The sequence below is a fragment of the Falco biarmicus genome, chromosome 12, assembly GCF_023638135.1.
Source record: "Falco biarmicus isolate bFalBia1 chromosome 12, bFalBia1.pri, whole genome shotgun sequence".
NCBI classification, from domain to species: Eukaryota; Metazoa; Chordata; class Aves; order Falconiformes; family Falconidae; genus Falco; species Falco biarmicus.
In genome coordinates, this window is record NC_079299.1 from 15,566,126 (window position 1) to 15,588,418 (window position 22,293).

General features: G+C 35.8%; 1 protein-coding gene across 1 annotated transcript in view; it reads left to right on the top strand.

Moving 5' to 3' along the window:
• The window catches only part of CAMKMT (calmodulin-lysine N-methyltransferase), a 221,771-nt gene that overhangs the window by 2,896 nt on the left and 196,582 nt on the right, over positions 1-22,293 (top strand). Inside the window, exons 2-3 of the mRNA XM_056357080.1 lie at positions 2,847-3,013; positions 12,423-12,487. Coding sequence (XP_056213055.1) covers positions 2,847-3,013; positions 12,423-12,487 — 232 coding nt within the window. The remainder of the gene's footprint in view (positions 1-2,846; positions 3,014-12,422; positions 12,488-22,293) is intronic.

A 22,293-nucleotide genomic window follows, 5' to 3' on the forward strand; every position in this document is an offset into this window, starting at 1 on the left:
GGAAAACGGCAAGGCAGAAGTGTGAGCTTGCATTGTTTGAAGGCTTTTTGTCATCATTCTTGGTATTTTTTTCTTTTAAGGAACCTATTTTTTGGAAGAGAATCTTTCATTACAGAACATAAAGTATTATTTATTGAGGTACTATGTGTGACCTGTGTACAAGCTCAGTGCTTGTGTACACCTGTAAAGATCTTGTGTAGAAGATACAACCTTTCCATACCAAAAGAAGATCTTGAAGAGAATGAAACAAGGCATCTGGATTTTTTTTTTTTTTAATAAAAATACATAGAGGAACTTAGCTGAAAGTTACTGAGGGAGAAGATGAAGAGGCCACCAGCTCCAACCACAGTAGTGTCCGGTGATTCCTTCCCCACCATAGTTCTTCCTCTTTGCTATCCCTAAAGCCAGGAATTGTGTCTATTCTACTGAGAAGCCTTTAGCTTGCTTTCATATAGGCTACTGCTTTTATAGGCCCCTGGGAAATGTTCATTTATAATGGCAATGTGCAGGACGTTAGGGAGCTTTACCTTCATTGGAATGGCATCATGAAAATAGAGAAGACTATCTTTCAGCCTCTTCAAAACAGTGTTAGGAGTTTAGATAGGTTTGTCACCTTCTGTTTTTTATCAGTGGATTATACTATAACAGCAGTATAACTTTGTAGTTTGTAGCACAATTGTGATGCTTTTAGAAACTGACTTGAGGAAAAAAACCAACTGTGATCCTTCTGTAAAAATACAGAGTTAGGTATAAATAATGTAACATATTCTTCCTTTGTGCTCCATCTTTTGTTATACTTAGGTTTTTAAAAGATTTGACCTGCTGTTGTAATTTTCAGATCTTAGAGCACTTGGTTCAAGTTTGAGGCTCTGGGAGAAATGTTCTTTTGAGCACTCAAATGCTCATGAGATTTTCTGCTAACCTAGAGAATTAATTTTTCAGAGTGGCTAGAAGACGTCTCTGTAGGACAGAAAACTATTGTCACTGCTGGATTTTTTTTTTCCCCTGTTAGTAGTAGCTTGCCTTTCCCTTAAAAAGCCCCCAAACAAACACAAATGTCTGAAAATTGGGTCTTCATGGTTTTCTTTAGTTTTCAAGATGGTCCATTCTGTTTCCAGGCATGCCACTATTACATGAAGATCTTAATTCTGCTAGTTTTTAAATTTAGTTCTCCTGTTTTGATGTTTTTGTGATTTTCTTCATGTGTATATATTTCTCATGTGTTATGGAAGTAGAAGAAATAGTGGACAGCACAGAGACATTTTTAATACTTTGATGAAAGTGCCTCGGCCTTTTGTATGCTGAGACCTGCTGATGGAAACAGATCCAAAAGCAGCAAGCCTGATGCATCAGACCTGCTGTTAGAAACTATAGCAGCATGGCGAATACAATTGCTTTGCTCACATATGTAATATTTCCAAGTATCCTGCAAAATAATAGGACGTGGCACCAAACTGTAAGGCTGCTGAATGTGAATGCATTTCCAGTTAAAGCATGTTGACAAAGGTTGGGTGCAGCAAAGAAATCACTGACCTGCTATTTTGTTGTATGCATCCTGTATGCAAAGTTTCTGGTTCAGGTTTCATAATTCTGGAGAGCTATTTCTCATTTTACTTCAGATTTATCTTTAGTTGGCAAAAACCTTTAAATTGTAGCACCATCCTACTCAATGGAGCTATTCCTTTTAGCTCACCCAATTTATAGCCATGAGTTTATTTTCTGTTCTTTTTTTTTTTTTTTTTTCATCACTTTGAACTGCATGTGGACCTTAATTTTAAAAATGCAATGGAAATTATTTATGTATTCTGTCCAATGTTAGGAGAAAGAAGTTAAACCAAGGGCATCTTTCCATCCACATTATTGACCTAAAGAATAAACCTTTTTGTCTGGCAGAGAAATGCTAGTTGTCTTCTGTGCAATGATACAGCTCAAACAGGCTGGGTGCCAGGTTTTCCTGTATGGAGGAGCCCTAAAGATGGCTGAGTGCAACAGACTATGCAGGACAGAGCATCCATGTTTTTACTTTCTAGAATAAGTGTGTTAATAATTTAAAAAAATGCAATCAGCCACATTCTGACTCTGCCACTGCCTTGAATTCTTTAGTCTCTTAGCACTGAACTTGGTTCTCTTTATGTTTTGGGGCTCACGTAAAGGTTGGCTTAATGCATCAGTCCCCTTATGGGGGCCTGGTAGGGGAATATGCAGTTGTGACATCTGAAAATCAGAGCCCTGGGACTGGTAGCAAGTTTCTCAACTCAAACAAGTTTGGCAGCAATTCTGCAAGTGTGCAGCAGTAGACTTCTAGGCTAGGAAGTAGCCTAACTGGCAAACACATATCACTCAGGCACCTGAAGATAATATTTTGGGTTAGTCATTTACATTCTACAGAAGATACTCTTGTGCTTTTTTTTTTTTTTTTTTTAATATATATATCTATAGAGACAATGGGTGGCACAGAAATTGCTTGGTGAGGGCACTGCTTGGTCTGTGAAACTTTCATGGTGATGATGATGGGAGGATAGGGGAGAACCCGACTTGCCTCTAATCCTGCTGTGGGTTTGCTGGAGCAAGGGTTAAAAAAGCAACTTTGTGTACTTCTGAACACAGTACATTTGCTTTACAGTTATTGAGACATAAATTGATAACCCATTCTCTTGACCCCTATCATCGATACCACTGTTATTTTTGTCAGGCTTTGACATACTTGGACTAGTTATTTATAACTATGAGCTGATAGCATAGCTATTATGGTTCATTCCAGACTGGCCTCTTTAGTTAAATAAGCCTGTGTTTGTTCTTTCTTGAAAGTTTTATTCTTAATGTTTAATTTGTTCTTCATTTCAAAGGTTCTGAAGAAAAAACACTTGAAAGATGTGCATCTCCAACAAGTGTCTGTAAGAAGGTTCACATCGTTCAATCTCTTTTCAATAGAAGACCAGAATACAGAAGAGGAAACTGGGACCTGGGTTCAGTATAAAAGCATCTTTTATCCTGAGTATAGTGTGACCTTAAGGTAACCATTATTTAAGTTTTAAGTACTTCCTAAGATCTTGTACAAGCCTCAAATATCAAACTCATTAGTCATTCTTCCAGTGTTTTGTATAACTAGGGCATAATTTACAAATAAACTGTTAGATGTTATTTTTAGTTGTTTGTTACAGTAAGCAGTGTGTCGGGGGTGTGTGTGTCAGTATATTTCACTGAAGTGGCAGAGCTTGAATGAAAATACTGATGATTGTACCTGTAACAATGCAAATATGAGCATTTATTTTATATTTCTAATACCTTTCTTTTTTGACATCCCTCAGATATAAATAGGATGTAAAAAAACTGAACACATTTACTTATAGACTTAATAAAAAAATTAATGGCATGATGTTATTCATAAAGTTCTAGAAGCTTTTTGGTAGTGATCAATATTTTGTTCAGTTTTCTTCTTAATATTTTTTTTAAAATTCAATGATAATTTGAAAGCCAATTTACAAAACAAAAGGATAAAAAACTTCCTCTTCCTACTGAAATGATTTATACCTAGTGAAGAAATCTGTTTTATATTAAAGCAGGTAAAGCAAATGAAGACACTTGCATTTAAATAAAACCAACAAACAAAAGACCAAACAAAAACCACACAAAACCAAAACCTCCCCAAAACCTGAAAATCCGTCAAAAACCCTCTGAAGGAGTGTTAATGAATTCTCAGTGGCATTAGCGAAACAGAAATGTTTAAAGCTCCCATTCATTACTGTGTGGATTTTTGTGGGTGTTTTTTTGTGTGTCCCCCACCCCCTCCACCCCCTCCACCCCCTCCTGCTTTGGTCTCCTTTGCCTTGTTCAGTTTTGTAGGTATCTGTAACTTTGTTTTGCTTCAACAAGTATTGGGACAGTAACTTGAGCATCCCTGAACTGATAGTTGTTTTGCAGCCTCTAATTAGCCCTGCTGAGCATGTAGGATTTTGCGTTTTGTGAACAGTGTAGGATATTGTGAAGAGGCTGTCTCTGAAACTGTAAAATGCATTTTTATTTAACTGGGACCTTTAAATCAAAGTCAGTCTTAGAAACTAAGTTCTAACACAAACAAGTAACCATCATTAATTGTGACATTTTTGCAAGGTTATAAACCAAACCAAAACAAAACCTAGCCCCATAACACTACATGCAGGTTGACTTAAATTTGCATCTGGGTATAAAGTCAAATACGAAATTGTTTAGTACTCGACAAAGCTTTAATTTGCCATTTTCTAAACTTACACTTACTGGTGCTAAAAGGCTGCAAAAGAAAAATTCCAATGGAAAATGCTGCCCATTTATAATAGGATTAGGTACAGTCTTTTTTCTGCATACGGACTTTTCCTGTGAACTGCTGGGGAATGCTATGGATTCATCCAGATGCCCACAACCTACTTAATCTCTTTGTGCAGTGTCTCTGTTCCTTGGTTTTAGGTCTTCAGAGGCACACTGGTAATAGAAAATGTAAGGTATTCAGGTAGAATTTAGGCTGAGGAAGTCTGCAATCCTTTACACTGCGGTCCTGAACTACTTCGTTCAGTCTCCTTAGTTCACCATCATGGTTTGCAACACTCAGTGTCACTTACTTGTTTTACTAGTTACAGGAGTTTCAAGGTAGGAGATGAGCTGGGGTTCCCCTATGCTGGCACACAAAAGCCAAGGGAATGTCAGGCTGATCTTGCTCTGACATGTGATGTTTGTGTACTTCTGTTTCCATCACTTCCCATGTCATTTTATTTGGTATTGTTCATTTGGCTAATAGTAGCTTCATTGATAATAGGACATAGCGCAAACTGTAGGCTGTAAAGAAGCATGTTTGGTTTTGCATGATTTTATTACGTTCCTCTGAGCTTGGCCAATGGAAGTGCACAGTTGCTGTGCTAGAGCAGGCTCAGAGTGGGTTTCAAAAACTGTTGAGGAGAATAGGGACATTGTCTCCTGGTGGGGATTTTTATTTTTTCCCTGTATTTTGTACCTTTCCAGAAGATATTCAGTGATCTATAAAAATGACAATCACTGATTGGTTTAGGAGTAATAATCAGAACTCACTTCTAATAATCCTGTATTAAAATGTGTTCTCTCTATACTGAAGCAGTGGCAATAGATAGCATATACATACTATTTCAGAATACTGTGGATGGTGAAGAAGGGAGGGAGAAAATGCTCACCGTGTATTTTGCGAGGAACAAAGTATAAATACCTGCAACAAAATCTGCTTTACCTTGAGTCATATTAAATAAACTTTCTTCCCTGTTTTTGAAGAAGCAGTAATTTAAGGGGGTAAACCTAACAGTTTCATATGCATAACAGAACAAGAGTTTTCCTTGCTGAAACATGCTTATCCAGAAGTTAAGAAATCTTGGAGTACATGTTCCTAGATCTTTGAGAACTTGATCATGTTGTGGAAACTTAAGGATCCTCTCAATGTCTGACAGTCTTCCCTTCACTTTTCTCCTCCCGTTGGCAACATATTAATTACAATAATTTTCATAAATAAAAACAATTTTAATAAGATAACAAGAACATATTATTGGCATCTTGTTAACAATAACAAGAACATCAGTCAGGTAAACCCAGCACAGTGTTCTTGAGTAGGAGAGCCTTTTATATGCCTTTTCGTCAGGAAAAAATAATGTTCCTATGGCCCCTCTAAAATCTTGACAAAAGTGGTTTTGAATTTTCATCTACATATATTTTCCTTATGCATTAACATCTTCTTGGGAAAGCTCATTGCATATGTTGGATGTTAAAAAGGTTGTCAGCTAATACCTTGACAAGACTAAATGCTTAAGAAAGTTCATAAGGTTGTTAGTAGCTTTTGGCAAAGAGTATAAAGGTCAAGCTATATCAGTTCAAGGGCTATCAAAACTGATCAAATTGTATATTCAGATATGCTATGACCTAGCTGGAATCACTGCTCTACAGGGACTTGGGGACCAGTTTGTTAGGCAAATAGGAGCTTTGGTAGGAAACAACCAGTCAGGTGCATGCATGCTTTTTTGAACTTCTCAGTGCAGCTTGTTTTAGTAAGCTGCTATTTCTCTAACCAAATTCAGATTGGATTCACATTTGAGAAAGAAGAGTTTACACCATGGTTTTCTGTCACTAGTTTATTTTTAGAATCAGTCTTAAATCTTCCAAAGCAGGAAGCCAGAAGCACCAATATAAAGCAATTTTTGCTTGAAAAATTTAAGCAGGTTTTATGCGTCATTTTGACTAGATCCTTAAAGTGACAAGATCATTGACTCACTTTAAAAATCCCCGGAACTCTTCTGGTTAAACAGTGATCTCTAGTGTGCTTAATGAAATGTAGATTCACAATACATGGTAGAAGCTGGTCTCTTGAAGTTCTACAGGTACTAAGGTGGTTCATAGTAGCTCTGGGGTATGAAAAGGAGTGTTTGATGAGTGTGACTTTTGTTAGCAGTGAAAGCTGTGTCAAAATGAAATTTCCTGTGTTATAATCTAGAATTTAGTTTGATTAGTCTAGTCTCATTTGGATTTGTACCATATTTGAGGCTTCTACACATATATCCTTGTCTTGATGATATGAATTGTGTGGCTACATATATGAATTTGCTCTCTAGTCTTCTTTGTAATTAATGTTAATTAAAAAATAATTCCCTGCATTGACAGGAAGTCAGTCTGTGAATCAGGCTGAATATCTAGGGCAGTCTAACATGGAGAATGGAGACATGTTCCATCCAGACTAGAATCTTGCTGCAGTTTTCACATTCAGATTTGGATACAGGAAACTGAAGTAATCTAGTCTACAGGTGAAAAACAGAAACCTCATTTTTAGTTAAATTTCTTGCAAGCTTGAAGTGTAAAAAGGTATCTTTCATTACAGATATCATCTGGCCTTCTGGGTCTTCTCTCCATTAAAAATATGATTTTATTCATAAAACTTCCATGTTTATTAGTTAGCCTTGTTCAAGTTCTTTTTAACTTTGGGGGTGTTTAACTTTGCTGTTAAAAAAATACGCATGCACTAAGTATGTGTTTTCTTGGTGATAGGAAGATATATAGAGTATTTTAAAATTCCTATTTAATACTGCATTTCTAAATCCTTCTATTTTTAGTCAGAAATGTGCTTTCAAATTTTGTATGAATAGTTTTAGCAATGAAGTGATTATAGATCATAAAGATGCTGTGTCTCACTGTGGAGATGGCATCTGTCTTTTAGACAGGAAAATTATTCTTTTATTAGAGTTAAAAAAGGAGCAATCAATATCTTCAGATTTTCTATTTCAGGATATGGATTTACTTTAAAATTGTAGGCTCATTTTAAGCAATTAGAGAAGAAATAAGTTATTTCTGTGGTAAAATATTTGCTGTTGATCAGTCTTTTGATGTTTCAAATACGGAAATGCAGAACTGAAAAGAACGATGTCAGCAGCTTATGGGAAGGGTTAAATCTTTGTAAGGAGTGTTAAGTGTTCTCTGCAAGATGTCATGCCTTTGTTCTGAATGTGAATGAACCTTTAGATGAAAATATGAAAGAAATTACTGGTTGGTTCTAGACCTTTGGTTTAGAAATGAGAAGCGTGTCATTTGTCTGTGGCAAGTAGTATATTAGAAGGTGGTTTAGAAGTGAATTCCATTGGCTATTGCTATAGAATATTTCTGCTAATAACATTTTGAAGTTTTTAGGGATTTTTGTTTTAGGGATAGACAGAAAAATGAAGGGAAGCAGATTTTAAAGAATTTTGCCTACCCCTTATGGATAATTTATGTGGATGTTCTCTTTATTGTGTGCTAAGAGACAGTATGTGGATTTAGCAGCATAAAGGCTTGGACACAGAAGGGGGAAATAGGTGAAATGTGGTTTGGCAACTTATTTCTTTAGTTCACCAATCAAGCTATGACTGTTTCATCATATTGCCCAAGAAGTGTATTTGTAAAAAGAATTTGTAGTCAAAGCTGTCATTGTTTTGATTTCTTACCAAATTAAGCTGTGATCATGAACAGGCATGAAACTGGAGTTCTCTTATTTTGCTATACTCTGGCCCAGAAAAAGCATCTGATAACAATGAAGTTTGCAGATAACTGAGATTCTTTCTGGGCCACAATAACATTTGATGGTGACACTCACTAAGCCTTTTTGTAAAGTACCCTTAGCAGTAACTTTTTTACCCTTATCCTGTTTTTCATTTTCTCCACAAATATTGTAGTTTTATTTTGTATCCATCTTAATAATGTATGGTGATGTGTTGTGGGTTGTTGGGTTTTTTCTTTTGAGTATTATATGGAAATGTGGTCTACCTTAATTTTTGTAGAATTTTTGAGTTTAGTATATGTATTTAGTTATTTGTAATATTTTTCTTCATTCAGTTGAAGAGTAATATAAAAGAAGAGAAGGGACTTAGATCTGTTTCATTATGGTTGATGAAAAGCATACGTTAATAGGGAGCTACTGAAAGATTATTATAATTCTACTGTCTGTAGCTATTTATAAATACATGTGAAAGTCTGCCATTTGTGTTGCCTGAATTGGAGAGGAAGGAACATAAATATATATTTCAAAGATCTCTCCTCTCTTTCTCTGACACTTTATACAGCCAAAGTTGATTTATTCATAGTCCAGAGCAAGGAATTTTGCTTTGCTTTGTATCAGGAGAAACATGAGTTAAATTAGTTTATCATTCATAGGTTTGTCTTCTATAACTCACTACCTCAGCCACAGAAATAACTGCGTATTGTACCTTGAAGACTTATAATAAGAACACTGTAGATCAGATTAACCGTGCTGGTCTGAAATTCACTTATTTCATGATGCTTACCCATGTGTGTTTGCAGTACTTTGCTGATCTCCGCAATCACAGCTTTGAACTTCTTTGAAGTTCTTAGAACTGTACAGCATGCATGACATGTTCCAAAGCACTAAATACTACTGCTTTTCTGTATCTTGAGATGCCTATGGAAATTTATGGGAATTTTGGAGTTAGGATTTAACCACAAGCTTCTGTGATTCCTTTCCTTGACTTTCATAATTCAGACTGCATGACACTTAAAACTCGGGGAGTTTGAAAGATGTACTGTGGAAGGCTGTGATTATGACAGGCTTTCATAGAAGAAGGTGTGACATGCATGGGCAGTTTTCTCTGGGCTTGGTAATGGAGAAGCAGCTGCTGGGCAGGTGTATGCAAAGCAGTGGATCCCAAACTAGAAGCTGTGGGTTTTAGGTGCAGGACTGAGTAGGATGATACTTACAACAGAATTTGGGTTAGAGAATACCTGTATTTACAAGTGTGTGTAACTTTTAGTCTGCAGATCAGGTCTGTGATGGAAAAAGAGTTGGAGAGCAGCTATTGCTGCGTTTGTACAAATACAGTCCTCCAAATAGAGAAGCATGGCTGTTGCTGCTTGGAAGTGTGTTGCCCTGAGCTCTCCCTTTCACAAGCAGATCAACTGTTGGCACATTGTTCTCCTCAGCCCTAAAACTTGTCTGCAATGGAAGTTATGCTCAATTCTGCACTGTTTGGGTTCCCTAACTGTTAAGTAGTTACCAGTGGAATTTAAATGCCTCTTCTTTAGTCTGGTGTTGGGAGAAAAAGCTTTATCAGTGGGAAGAGGTATTTTCCCATCATGCTAATTGACTTTAGAACATTCACTGTTACAAATGTGGAGTAGTCTTAAAATAGTCCATAATGATAATATAGTTAAGACCTGAGATGTGATTTTTTTGGAGGAAATGAGAGTGGATTTGCTATCCACATCACTGTTCAGATAATGGCTACTCCTCTCATTCTAGGAGGTTGACCTTGCTCTCTGCTTTTGTTTAGTGATGATTTCATAAGCTGATCAGACTAAAGAAAGCAGCTGTTAAATTTAGACCCTGCCCTGTTTCATGATGAGTGTGGAGCGGGCACCTGGAAGACTGAGGAGAAGGGGAGGTCCCTTACAGGAGAGTTGGATACTTCTCATCATTAAATTATGGCTTATGTCTGTGCTTGCCATGAATATTTGTTAAGGCAAGAAAGAGATTAAGATAGTTAGAGAAGAAACCCTGAATGTCTCAGGCAGCCAGAAAAGGGGGTTAGTGCAAAATGCCTCCAGTGGCCAAGAGAGTAAATGTTGGGGTGTGCTGTTGTTTGTACTTGGATGCCACAGGCTTTCAGCCACTAAATACATGTAAGAATATGTTTAGAAATTTGTGTGTGTTGATTTTAGTTATGGAAAAGAATGTTTTATAAGCAGAGGATCCTTAATGAAAACTGAGCGTACCAAAAATAATAATGTAGATTAAGAACATTTGTTATGTTAAACAAAACATCACCAAAATTTCAGGACAACCTTAAAACCAGTAAGTGTGTGGCATCTATCTGTTGTGGCATCTTAGCTTATCCTTCAGGCTCGGAGGTGTCCACTTCTCACCTCCAATTGCAAACCATTATTTTAGAAACAGCCTGAAATTTGGTTTAGTGATAATTTTAAGGCCAGTGCTATGGTTGTATAATTTCTTTCTTTTGCCTTTGTCTACCTTTTGACCCTGAAGTATATAGATTGTATTCTTCTCTAGACCAGGGCACTACACTTCTGGTTTTCTTTCTTCATAGCATTCTGTTGAACTACAGGTACTGGATTGCTAAATTGTTCATCCTCACCTTTGTTTGCTTCGCTTGAAGGCTTGCATGATAAATCTCCTTTATATATATATGGACTATATACATAAAGAAATTGAGGTGGGGGGGACACCAAACCAAACCATGTTATTCGAGGACTAATCTACATGCCAACCGAGATTAAAATATTTCTGTACTTTCTCAGCATCTCCCTGCCCCCTCTCCCCCATCTTACATTCATTTGGAGATGAGACATTCACAGCTGTCTGAGAGACCCTAACTGTGTCAGACACATGCAGTTATGGAGTTTGTAGGATGCTGAGGAGTCAGCAGGGGACAGTTTAAAGGGCAGCTCTGTGGTTGGCAGAACTACTGATCCTATCCGCTTTCTTGTCACTTCCTTTGAATTAACTGTTTTGCATCAGTTGTCCAATCTGATTGAAAACAAACTTGTCAAAAAAAGAAGTAAAAAATGCATTTTAAGACCACACGATCCATCAGAAATCTTGTAGGCTTCCACTGCACCTAAGGGGTGTATTCTTGGTTTGTTTTTAAGTAGCTGGAAGAAGAGCTGTAATGTCCAGTTGAATCTTTTGTAACATCTTTCATATGTTTTATTGCACTTGTTTATGAGCTTATTTCAATTTGTTAACTTGGTTTCCATTTGATTTTCATTTTTTTGTAACAATTAGTCTAGTTGCTATTTGGTGTTTCTTGAAATTTAACATGTAAATGTTTGTTTAATGCTTATGCTTATCAGAAGCTATAAATAGCGTTTTTTTTAAACTATAAATATACAATTACATATTTGCAAAAAGCTTGATTTTTTTTTTTCTTTCATTCTTACAACAGCCTTCCTTCAGGAAAGAAAAGCTGAGAGAAAGAGAACTAATTCTGTAGATGCTAAAATTGTTGGGTTTCATCCATCTTTTCAGTGATTCAAATTAGCATGTTTCTAAACAGCCTTAGATGCTATATTTGAAACATTATTAAAATACTGTATTTTTGTATTTTACTGCCTTGCTGAATTATTTTTAGATTTTAAAATATATTTGTGAAACAGCTATGTGATCTGATTGTTGTAAAGTGTAAGATATTTTTTTATTTTGTTCATTTTGGGCCTAAATTAGCTTGGAATAATTAAAAAACTTTTAGTTGTTTTTTTGTGTGTGTGAATCCAGCTAGCCTGACATTTATAGCATTTAGAGGAAGCTTCTTGGGAAAATTTTTATTCAATTTTGGTGCATGTTCTTTCTGCTGCTGTCAGTGTTTTGCTCGTTGTGTTCTAAAATTTGCAGTTGGTATGTGAAATTCAGTTAATTAATTTATTATCCCCAGTTTTGAATGTTTATTTCACTTGGGTTATGCAAATGTAAAACCAAAGAAAATGCAGTTCACTGAACACATTAATCAGTTTCATTGTTCACATTAATTAAATGAAGTGTTCTTGATTTTGTGGGAGAGAATAGGAATGTGTGTACAGCTGCTGTTCAAACAGTCCTCTGTTTTTTCCTCTTCAAAGAAATTGCTTCAGCAAAATTCTTGCTTTCCTACATGTGACTCCCACAACTAAACAAAAATTGATGCATTTTGGAAATGTTTTTGTTTTGATTAAAGTATTAGTTTCTGAGAAACATGTTCCTGGTTTTCAGTGATGGAACTTTGAAAGCTAGTGATTGTCCCCTTGTTTTCCCCCTGGTGGCTACTGTAGTGCCTGTTGGCTACTTTGTGAAAGGGGTTTGTGAGAAGTGAAGGCATGCAGTGAACCTCTTTTCTGAAGAGGCAAGGTGGGTTTGGGGGTTTTTTTATTGTTTATATGTTGGTAAAGTCACTATTTATGTTTTGTTCCAGATTTCACACTGGAGTCTTAAATGTTAAAGATGTTCTTACAAGTTTTGACAACACGGGGAATGTCTGTAAGTCATTAATTTAAGTACAGTACTGTATTGATAGAAGTCTTAATTGTATCAGTATAAAATATTGCTGTTTGAGCCTCCAGTAACCATTTCATTTAGCTGAGAAACACCATCATTGTGGTCAGAGATACAGACCTACCTACCATAGCATTTTATGTGTTGCACTGTTTCATGTAGCACAGTTGTTTGTATGGATAAACCCTGAAGACGTCCCAGTGCAGGTTATTTTTGGTTCTGTGACTGCAGCAGGAACATTAGAGCAGCTGAACTGGGTTGGACAAAAAATTAGTTTAGGCCATTGATTTGCTGGCCAGTGGCCAGCAGTGGCTGAGGAACAACAGTGCAAGAACACAGGAAACAAATGATGATACTTCTGGCTTGGAGAGGGCAAACTTAAACCAGAGAAAAACAAAAGAAAAACACAGTCAAATTGTGAAATTCCTCCCCACATAGTGTTTTGGATCCTAGAACACGACATGAATTCAAAGAGCAAAGGGGAAAAAATTGTGCAAGAAAAAGTCGCTATGGCTATTAAATATAAAGATGTCGCTTACTGCTTAGGACATGCTGGATGTTAGGAGAATTAATGGGACAGTAGGATGATGTGTTTGCCCTGATCTTTCACACTTTTCTGAGCATCAGTTACTGGCCACATAACCTGAGACAAGATGAGCCAGCCATAAGTGGACCTTCAATGTCTGACACACTATGGCTCTGCTTCAGTATACTTATTAATAAAATTATCTATGCTATTAATGGACTTGAATTATAAAATTGTGTTAGATCATGGAAAGGAAGCTGAGCAAAAATATTTAAATCTTTTTGATGTAATGATTAGTATTATATAATTAACATCTACAGATACAGATATACGTATAGTTATTTGATTATTGTGCCTTATTTTTCAGTCTGGCTTGTTTTCAAACAAGCAAACTGATAGAATAAGTTTGGGGGTGTCTTTGTAAATTTGTCAAATGTTCAAGAAATCACATATCTCTTCCTCCTTATCAAAGCAATGATGTAGAAACTGTTCTGATATGTGTTTCATCTCAAAACTCCAGTCTTATTATTCCAAAGCTATGTTTCAGTAAACATTGACTTTTCATTAGCAAAAAGGTCAATCTATTTAACAAACTTTCTCTTTCAAAAGGAAAAAAAGTGTTATAAACTATGTGCCCTCTTTTTTAAAATTTGCTAGCTTTCCTTCAGTTCTGAACATGGAAGGTATTTTGTATCAGGACCCCACAACTGCTTCAGGATATATTCTTTAACTGTTGACAAAGAGAAATATGTTCTCTGATCTCTGAATGAAAATTATATCTAGAGGATGTATGAATATCCAAGGTAATAATAATAAGGCTGAGAAAGAAAATTCACATTTGTAATTATGGTTGACAGCTACAGATGTAGGCATCACAAGCTGGAGGATAAAACCAGATTTAAGACATTTAGGATCTTGAAGAAAATGCTTTGCTTAAATTACAGGAGGCATTTAGAGAGATTTGATGTTGTAGATTCTCAGAATAGGAAGCAAGAGGGACTTTTATAACAAGTTACTTTGTTCTTATAAACTGTTCTCAATAAGGAAAAAAGTTAGGAAAAAAAATCCAAACTGGAGTTTTGCATCCAGAAAAAATACTGCTATACTAGTTCATTAGATAACATCTTCGTTATTTGGAACAGCAGAGAAAATACTTTGTGCGTGTGTGTCTAAAAGCGCTTCACATAGCAGATCAAGACAGTGTACCTTACATGGTAACATAATTTCTTAATCTTTGTTCTTTGTGTGAGTACTTAGATTGTGATCAGTCTACACACATTTCCTTGTTAACACAAATAATTTACTCTGCTAAAAGTTTTCAAATGTTTTCCTTTTTACAGATGTGCTTTCAGCTCTTCTGTTAACTTTTTTCAGTATTTCAGCTTTCTTATTGATTGCAGATGGTAGAACGAGGCATGCTCTAATAGGCACAATGCCAGTGCTAACACAGAAGTAATATGACATTTGTAAATCTTTTTACTGTTTCTCTGTATATACAAAGATTCACAGTTGACTTTTTGTGTTCAATATTGCTTTGAGGGTTCATGCTGTGCTATTCTGTACAGTGTTTGCCAAGTCATTTCCAGATTCGCTGCCTCTCCATTTTTAAATGTCTGTGTCTGTAAATGTCTGTCTGTATTGGTGTACATATTACTGATATATGCCCATTTTATTAAGCACTCTAGATTACACTCTGTTAGGGTAATTGTAAAATAGTTATCTTCTGGCAGCATGTCCTACTGGCTTAGAGTGTAATAATCATACTTTTTTGCTATCATCTGTATGAAGTAAATGTTCCTGGTGTCCAAGCCGTAGTAGCTATGTGTCACCCCATCATAGTAAAGTTCCCCCAGTCACATGTTGCTGCTCTATTTGTATCATACCTGACTGAATTTATGTGCACTCCTGTTATCTCTTGATTTGAACTGGCTCTTTCTTTGACTTTTTTCTGTGTATTTCTTGGCTCTCTTTGTGTTAACCCATAGTGGAAATGATGGGTAGTAATCCTGCCTCCTTTTACACCCAAACATAACTACAGTTGTAGTATTAAAAAAATTAGGTCAACTGTATTTTAAAATTGCTATGGTGCTCTTTAAGAAATTTGTATTATCAAATGATAATTTCCCCTAAAAACAAAAACCAAACCCAAACATTTCTAAAATTATCTTTAACAGTATTGGATTATTTCTTCCAACACCTAACAATAACGGAGCTAACCAGTGCTGAACGTGTTACCAGTCTCATCGACAGTAGCATGCTCTGTGTAGGAGCCACTGAATAATTATAGAATTGATTTAGTGTTCTTTTAGGACACACTGCATGGTCAGAATTTATTTACTGGGCACTAAACTTCACTTAAACAATTTGGACTGATTTACTGGAAAACAGTTAAATATTTTACTATTATGTGTTTGTTTTGGCTGGCATACTGAGTATATATCAGAAAGATTAATGTTTTGCTAGGGATTATTAGATTATGAAATAACTGTGTACTAAACAAATTTTGTAAAAATGAAATGTTACCTATTACATCCTTTTTAAACATAATAATTTGTTTCAAGTAACATTGTTCGTGTGGTTTGGGGGGAGTTTTTTTGTTTCTTCTAGTAATGTTCCTAAGTACCTTGTGTTAAGGTTTTTCAGGGAGCTTTTCTGTGGTCTTTTTGTTTCACTTTTTGATCCTTCTGCTTATGACCTTTAGCAGCCACATCACCGTATACCATCAAAAGAAGGAGTGGTGGGGCAGACTAGTTAATGCTACCTCCTCTACACTCCCAGTAGATATCAACTCAGTTCAAGATGTGCCACTAGCTGGCAGCATTATATAAAATATCAATAAGCAGCTTTTGAGGAATACTTGTGACTGCTTCCAAAAGTGCTGCCTTATACCATTAAGACTTCAGGACAAAAGTGGAGCCAACTGCAGTAGCTGTAAGTGGCATATTGCAGTGTTATCTCTGAAAATTGCCTCTGCACAGTGTCTTGTTCAAACTTGGTACTTACACTTGTATTCTATCTTTTTCAAAAAGATTTCTGAAGATGCATTTTCATTGTAGGATTGGTACTGTGAATGAAAATTCACAGTACAAATTTCAATTGGTTTTCATTTTCCCAGAAAAACATGAAAATATTTTCTCTTCTGCTCATCCTTTGTGAGAGAGCAGTTTCCATGTGAGAACTCTAAATGAATTTTCCACACAGACAGGATGCAATGCTAAATACACTTCATTCAGCTTTAGCTCTGTGCATAAACAGGAGGTGGGGAAAAGAGGACCGGAATGTAGAAAAAGATCCGTCTGTTTAAGACAACAGTATGCCATCTGTTAAAAAGATGGTACATTCTGAGACCGTTTCTAGTCCTAAGGTAGTCCTTTAAAAGAACTGGTGGATCCCTGGCAGAAGGTTCAGCGGTGGCATTGTGGGACAGCATCATCTGGCTCCAGGAGCCACATGCCATGCTTATCCTTGCAGAAGAAAAGTATCTTCCATAATACACTGTCCAAAAAGCAAGGAAAACTCTGCATGAACGAGCTTTTGAGAGTATCACCTTCCCCTGCCTTTCCTAGCAGGAGAAAGCAGTTATGACTGGAATACTTGTCTAATTATATCCCTGCAGTAATTATTTCAAATTCTGTATACATTTAAATTAAATTAAATGATCAAGGGCCAAAATATAAACCTCTTTACTAATTGCTACCAGCCTAAGCAAGCTACAGTGTCTGCAAAGGAGAATTTTAAGCAGTGAAATACAGCATGTTTTGGGATTTTCATTTAGTATCTACCTGATGTTAACACAGAAACAAGATATTCCAGAGTACTCAAGTAGTATAAAATTGCAAATATACTATATGTTTAAAAAAAAAAAATTCTTTGTAAACTGCACATAGCATTAGTTAATAAAATAAAATAAAAAATAAATTAAAAAAAATTCAAGAAACAACATGTTCAATACATCTATTTTCTGTTTGGTTGAGTGTGCAATTACATGTTCTAGAACTAAAAAAGCAGCAGAGGGTGCTACAGGTACAGAGCTACCCAGGCACATATTCCAAAGGTGTTGCTCTTGTAGGCAAGTAGATCCTGCAAAGACCTGAGCTTTCATTTTGGGGTAGATGGAAATAGGATAGCCTTAAATTCTGTTGCCTCTGTTCATACAGGAAAACAGGTAATCTATGTGAAATCCAGAAAAAGTAGAATTGCAGATTCACTTGTTTTCTTGATTTTAAAAAAACAAACATTTTATTGCTGGAAAATGTTTCATAGTTTCCTGAAAAAATCATAAAACATGTTACAGAACACCTGCTCACCATCTTTAGAACTGGTTTTGTTGGTGCCAATTTTATGTTTAGAAATTGCAGTCTCTGCAATGAGTTCTATATTGGAAAAATTTGGTTGTTTGTTTTTAAATGTGTTCCCCACCCCCACCCCCATTAAATGAGCTAGCTAAATTGGAGAATATTTTTGCCCTTCATATAATATTTTTCAGAAAATAACATGAGAGAAGGATTTTTCTTAAATTTCAAGTCCACATTGGTTTGTTGGGGTTTTTTTTCCTTTGGAAATGCATATCGAGGGGGAAAAGAAAAAATAAATTAATTTTCTCCTTTTAATTTTCACTTTCAGGTTGTATTAATTTTAAAATTATGCTTATTTAAAACTGGTAATTGTGTAATTTGTTTTTATTTATTGAAAAAAAAATCAAAATCTACTTTAAAATGAAGAAACTTTCCTTCTTTCTTCTTTCCTCTCAACTAACTAGAATGGGAGGGGTGTCTTCTTTCCTGGTAGTAGTATATGAGCATGTGTTCAGTGAAGCCGCTTGTTCCTTCAGAGCTCTCACGGCATGACTCAAAGGTATCTGAGCTCCTCTATGGAAAGATCGTGGCAGCTAGTGATTTATCATGCCTGGAAGGATAGATGCCATCAGGCTATCTAGGGAAAAGCATAGGATGGCATCCTTTATGGCACCAGAGGTGCTCCTGTATTTCATGTCATGTTACCTAGAATCCACAGGGGAGCAGATTGCATTTTTCCGGTGTTGCTGTGGAAGCTTCCCCGCCCTCCCCCCCCCCCCCCCCCTCTTTTTTTAGAGGAAAAGTCTTGTTTTCTGTGGTGAAAAACATACTGTCTTGAATATGCTTCCTGCTTCTCTGTGCTTCAGTAGGTATTCTCACCTGAAGGAACTGCCACTCATCTTCTGAGCCTTCTCGCATTCTACTGGTGTGGCAGTTTGAAATTGTTTACCATGTCAGAACCTCACACCCTCTTGAAAGTCTTTAATGAAAAATAAATTGACTGGAAGAGTGTTTGGATACCAACGATACATGTTGTTTTGAATGAAATATTGTATTTATGATACCTACAATTTACTATTCGCTATGCAGCTTCCTTTTAAATAAAACATTCCATGATCAGGGTTAAGAAAAACCAGCTGTTTCCTCCCTCCCCTCCCCCATCCAATTCACTTCACTGATTCAGTTTACAGCATCATCCCAAGCAGTCACATTGACATAACTGGCATAAAGCTTACAGAATGGAGCAGGAAATAAGTATATGGGGAGAAGCAGGTACCTTTTAAATTACTCTTGCTATCAGAATTGTTTTTATGAAACTATTCTCTGATGGAACATCAGTGATTTGTCTTAAGAACTGTACTGCAATTTTCTGCCTTTCCCCACTCACTAAAATCTTGTTTATCAGGAGTCTGTATGTGAAAAGAATAATCATAATTGCAATCAGGGATCTGTTTCCTTTAAAGTATTTTTTTTCTGCTACATCTTCCAACGTAACCTGACTCTGTGCCTGTACTTTCAAACATGGCACCGGCTCAGAGAAGTGGGAGGTGAAGAAGCCCAGCTGAGCTCTTCTAAATACCCTCTTTCTTCCTTGGTCAGTTTGAAGTTTTTGTAATAATTGGTTCTCCTGTCCAGGATATTCGAGTGAGAGAGCCTTTTGGTAAAAATACATTGATTAGAGCAACTGTAGTTACTTTTCTTTATTGCTGAGAAGTGTTTTGTAGCTGGGGTTTTTGCGTCAGATTTGTCTTAATCTTCATGAAAATTGTTGGCATAAGTATGTTTCTCACTGTGCTACTCTGCTAGTCTGACTTTGTGCACTGGTGTTCACCTTCTGTAATCTGAAGCATTTTTGAAAGTATTCCATGTATTCTAAATAGATTGTCATGAGAAGTTGGATCTTTTGATTGAAATTAATTAAAAGAATTTGAAGATAGAGTATAACACCTTAAATTAGATTGGTAGAAGAAGAGTATGAATTATTTTAATTAATTTCATGAGTGTTACTTTTACATTAGAAAGGTGATTAAGATAACTTATCTAATTGAGATGGGGTAGGATAACAATGGTAAGCATCCCTTGAAGATGTTCTGTGTTATTAATTAAGCTTAGTCTTTTAATGCATTGTAGAGTTTTCTCTGAAAATATTTTAAACTTGAGCATAATTGAAATAAATAGTTTCAGATTAGTTTCATTTAGCACGATGTGCAGTAGGTTGTTTGGGAGGAACTTGGCAAGCTGCTTCTTTACTTGCCATGCTCTAGCCATGCTTTCAGTGCTGATCTTCACAGAAGTACAGGCATGAGGTACAAAACATCCTCAAGAAACTCTGTGCTTGGGGTATATCCTTGAACCTTCTGTTCAATACCACACAAAGTCGCTGATGGGATCTGACTTACACATCAGATGGGGCATTTGTTTATATTGTAAAATAGTTTCATCAGTGGCTGTAGTGTGGAGGTAGCAAGGACAGTCCCTGTCCTTTGTTTTCTCCATACAAAGTAACTGAAATGTTATGCGTAACTTCCACCTTGTTTTGCTTTTGTTTCGTGTGTTTTTAGAGAACTTTTAAAAAGCTGCACTGTATTTAATTTAAAGAATCATGTTCAAATGGGTGAAGTCATGTCGTCTTTTGAAAATGTTGGGGTGAAAGGTTTCAACTTAATTCAGCATCAATTCAGAGTTGCATTCAAAAAGAAACTATTTTAAGTAAAGTATTTCTAGAAATGAGAATTTGATACCTTTGGTGAATAATATATACATTTGAAATTTTTTATCTTATGATGGTTCTGACTGAAAAATATGATGAAAACTAATCTACGTAGCAGTGACCAAATGAAAATCCAATGTAGAACTATTGTTCATGTACTTAGCTTGACAAATTAAATACCCTTTTTGAGTCTCAGTGCAGCCAAAAAAATCCTATGTATTTTTTTAAAAATTCAAAATTATTTTCAATAACGTGGAAAGAAAGGGACAAGGCATTATTCCAGAAATCTAAAGAACTAATTTTTTTTAAACCTGGTGGATGAAAAGAGACCTCTATACAAGTGGTTTTGTAAATGGGAAATGTATGAGGAATATGTGTAAAATTGCATGTTTGTGCTGCTAATTACTGGAGGCCTAGCCTTGTGGTTTTTAACCAAGACTGCAGCCCACCTGCAAGAAACTTGAGTGACTAGCTCATGAAACAAAGATTCAGAATGTACTGGTTCTGTTGATGGTGGTTTCACATCTACTCTCCTTAATAGTTAAAAATACTTCCTCATATCTAATGGTGGTCTTTTTTACTAAAGCTTAAACTTATTATTTTGCTTATTGGTAAAAATGAAAATTTTAATAGTTTTTTAGGTATTTTAAGTCATCACGTGGCCTTGCCTGTATCTTCTTATCCTTATGTTAAGCAAGCTAAATTCTATCATTTTTTCCTAAGCTACATTTTTTGATAGTTCTGATTTTTCTTTAGACTCTGTACATTTGGTTTGTATCTCTCCTGAAGACTGTTCGTCAAAACTGGGGCACAGTAGTCCAATTGAGACCTTTATAATGCTAAGTAAACCAGGTGATTTTGTGTATTATAGCCTGTAATCCCAATATTGCATTTGCCTTTCTTACAACAGCATGGCTTTGACTCATGTTTAGCTTTTGACCTGCCATAAGGTCCTCTTCAAAAGGGATCAGTTATTCCTGATGTGTATTTGTGTAACAGATTATTCTTACCCAAGTGTGATACCTCATACTTGTCCCTGTTGAATTTCAGACTTCTCCCAGTTCATCGCTTTTGTAATTTGAAGCCTGTCTTTCAACATGCTGGACTACCTAAGTTGATGTATTACTAATTTAATGAGCATATCACTTCCATCATCTAATTGGTCAATGAAAACGTTGTACAGAGCACCATACAGTGTAGGCATTTATGGAAACTCCACCTGATATCATCACCTGCTTTTACAGTAAAACATTGAGAATTATTATCCAGAGTCAGTTTTCTTGATCAGCTCTGCACCTATCTTAACCAAATTTTATTTAGACTGTTTCTCATGAAACTGTCAAAACACTTTCTGAAGTTTTGATACAGACATGTACTGTTTCTTCCCTATATGCAAGCCTCTTACGTTGTTGCTCTAGTGAGTGTTTTTTTAATTAAAATCTAATTTATTTTTTATTGTTATACTTTATCATGTAATATGGAACAAAAGAATGAAAAACATGAATCTGTTTTGAGTTTTTAATTATGTGAAGATGAGGGAGAGGATGAACTGAATGAAACATTATACTTAATTATAGAATGCATAATTGTCTTCTGCACTGAAAATCATCTGATGATTTTCTGTCTTGTAATTTCATTCACTTCCTGAAAGCCATTGTTTCAATCATTTGTACTATAGATGTATGCTAAGCTTCTATGTGTAGTTTTGTCTTGTGGTTCTTTGGTGTCCTGAAGAACTCCAGCTACGCTGAGATGTGTGCTGGTTTTGTGACACATTTGGTAGTCTAGCAAAAATTAGAATAGGATTGTAATAACCCTCTACCCTGATGTACTCTACTGCTCATCTTCCAACATCCTGTAAATGTGATGAAATGTAAAATAGTGGGTAAAAATGGGTTGGTTTGTTGGTTTTTGTGGTTTGTTTTTTTGGGGGTTTTTTGGGCCTTTTTTTGGTAATTTGGAAGTATTCAAATAAGTTTGTGCTTCTTGCATCTAAGAAAGGAAATTCTGCAGGTCATATTCAGGACTAAAAAAAAAAGTAATTTGAGCCTGTTATACCTTTTAACACCAACTCCTTGTCTGTTGATATTTATTGTTGAACTGTCATCTGTGCTTTGTGAATTAAATTAACTTTCCATCTGCGCTAGTGCTGGCTGAATGTATGTTTCACTGTCTAGGTATTTTTTTTCCCCAATTTAATTTTTTAGGTTTCCCTTTATATTTAGGGCAGTTCCAATACTTTAAAGCAGTGTTTTGTTGC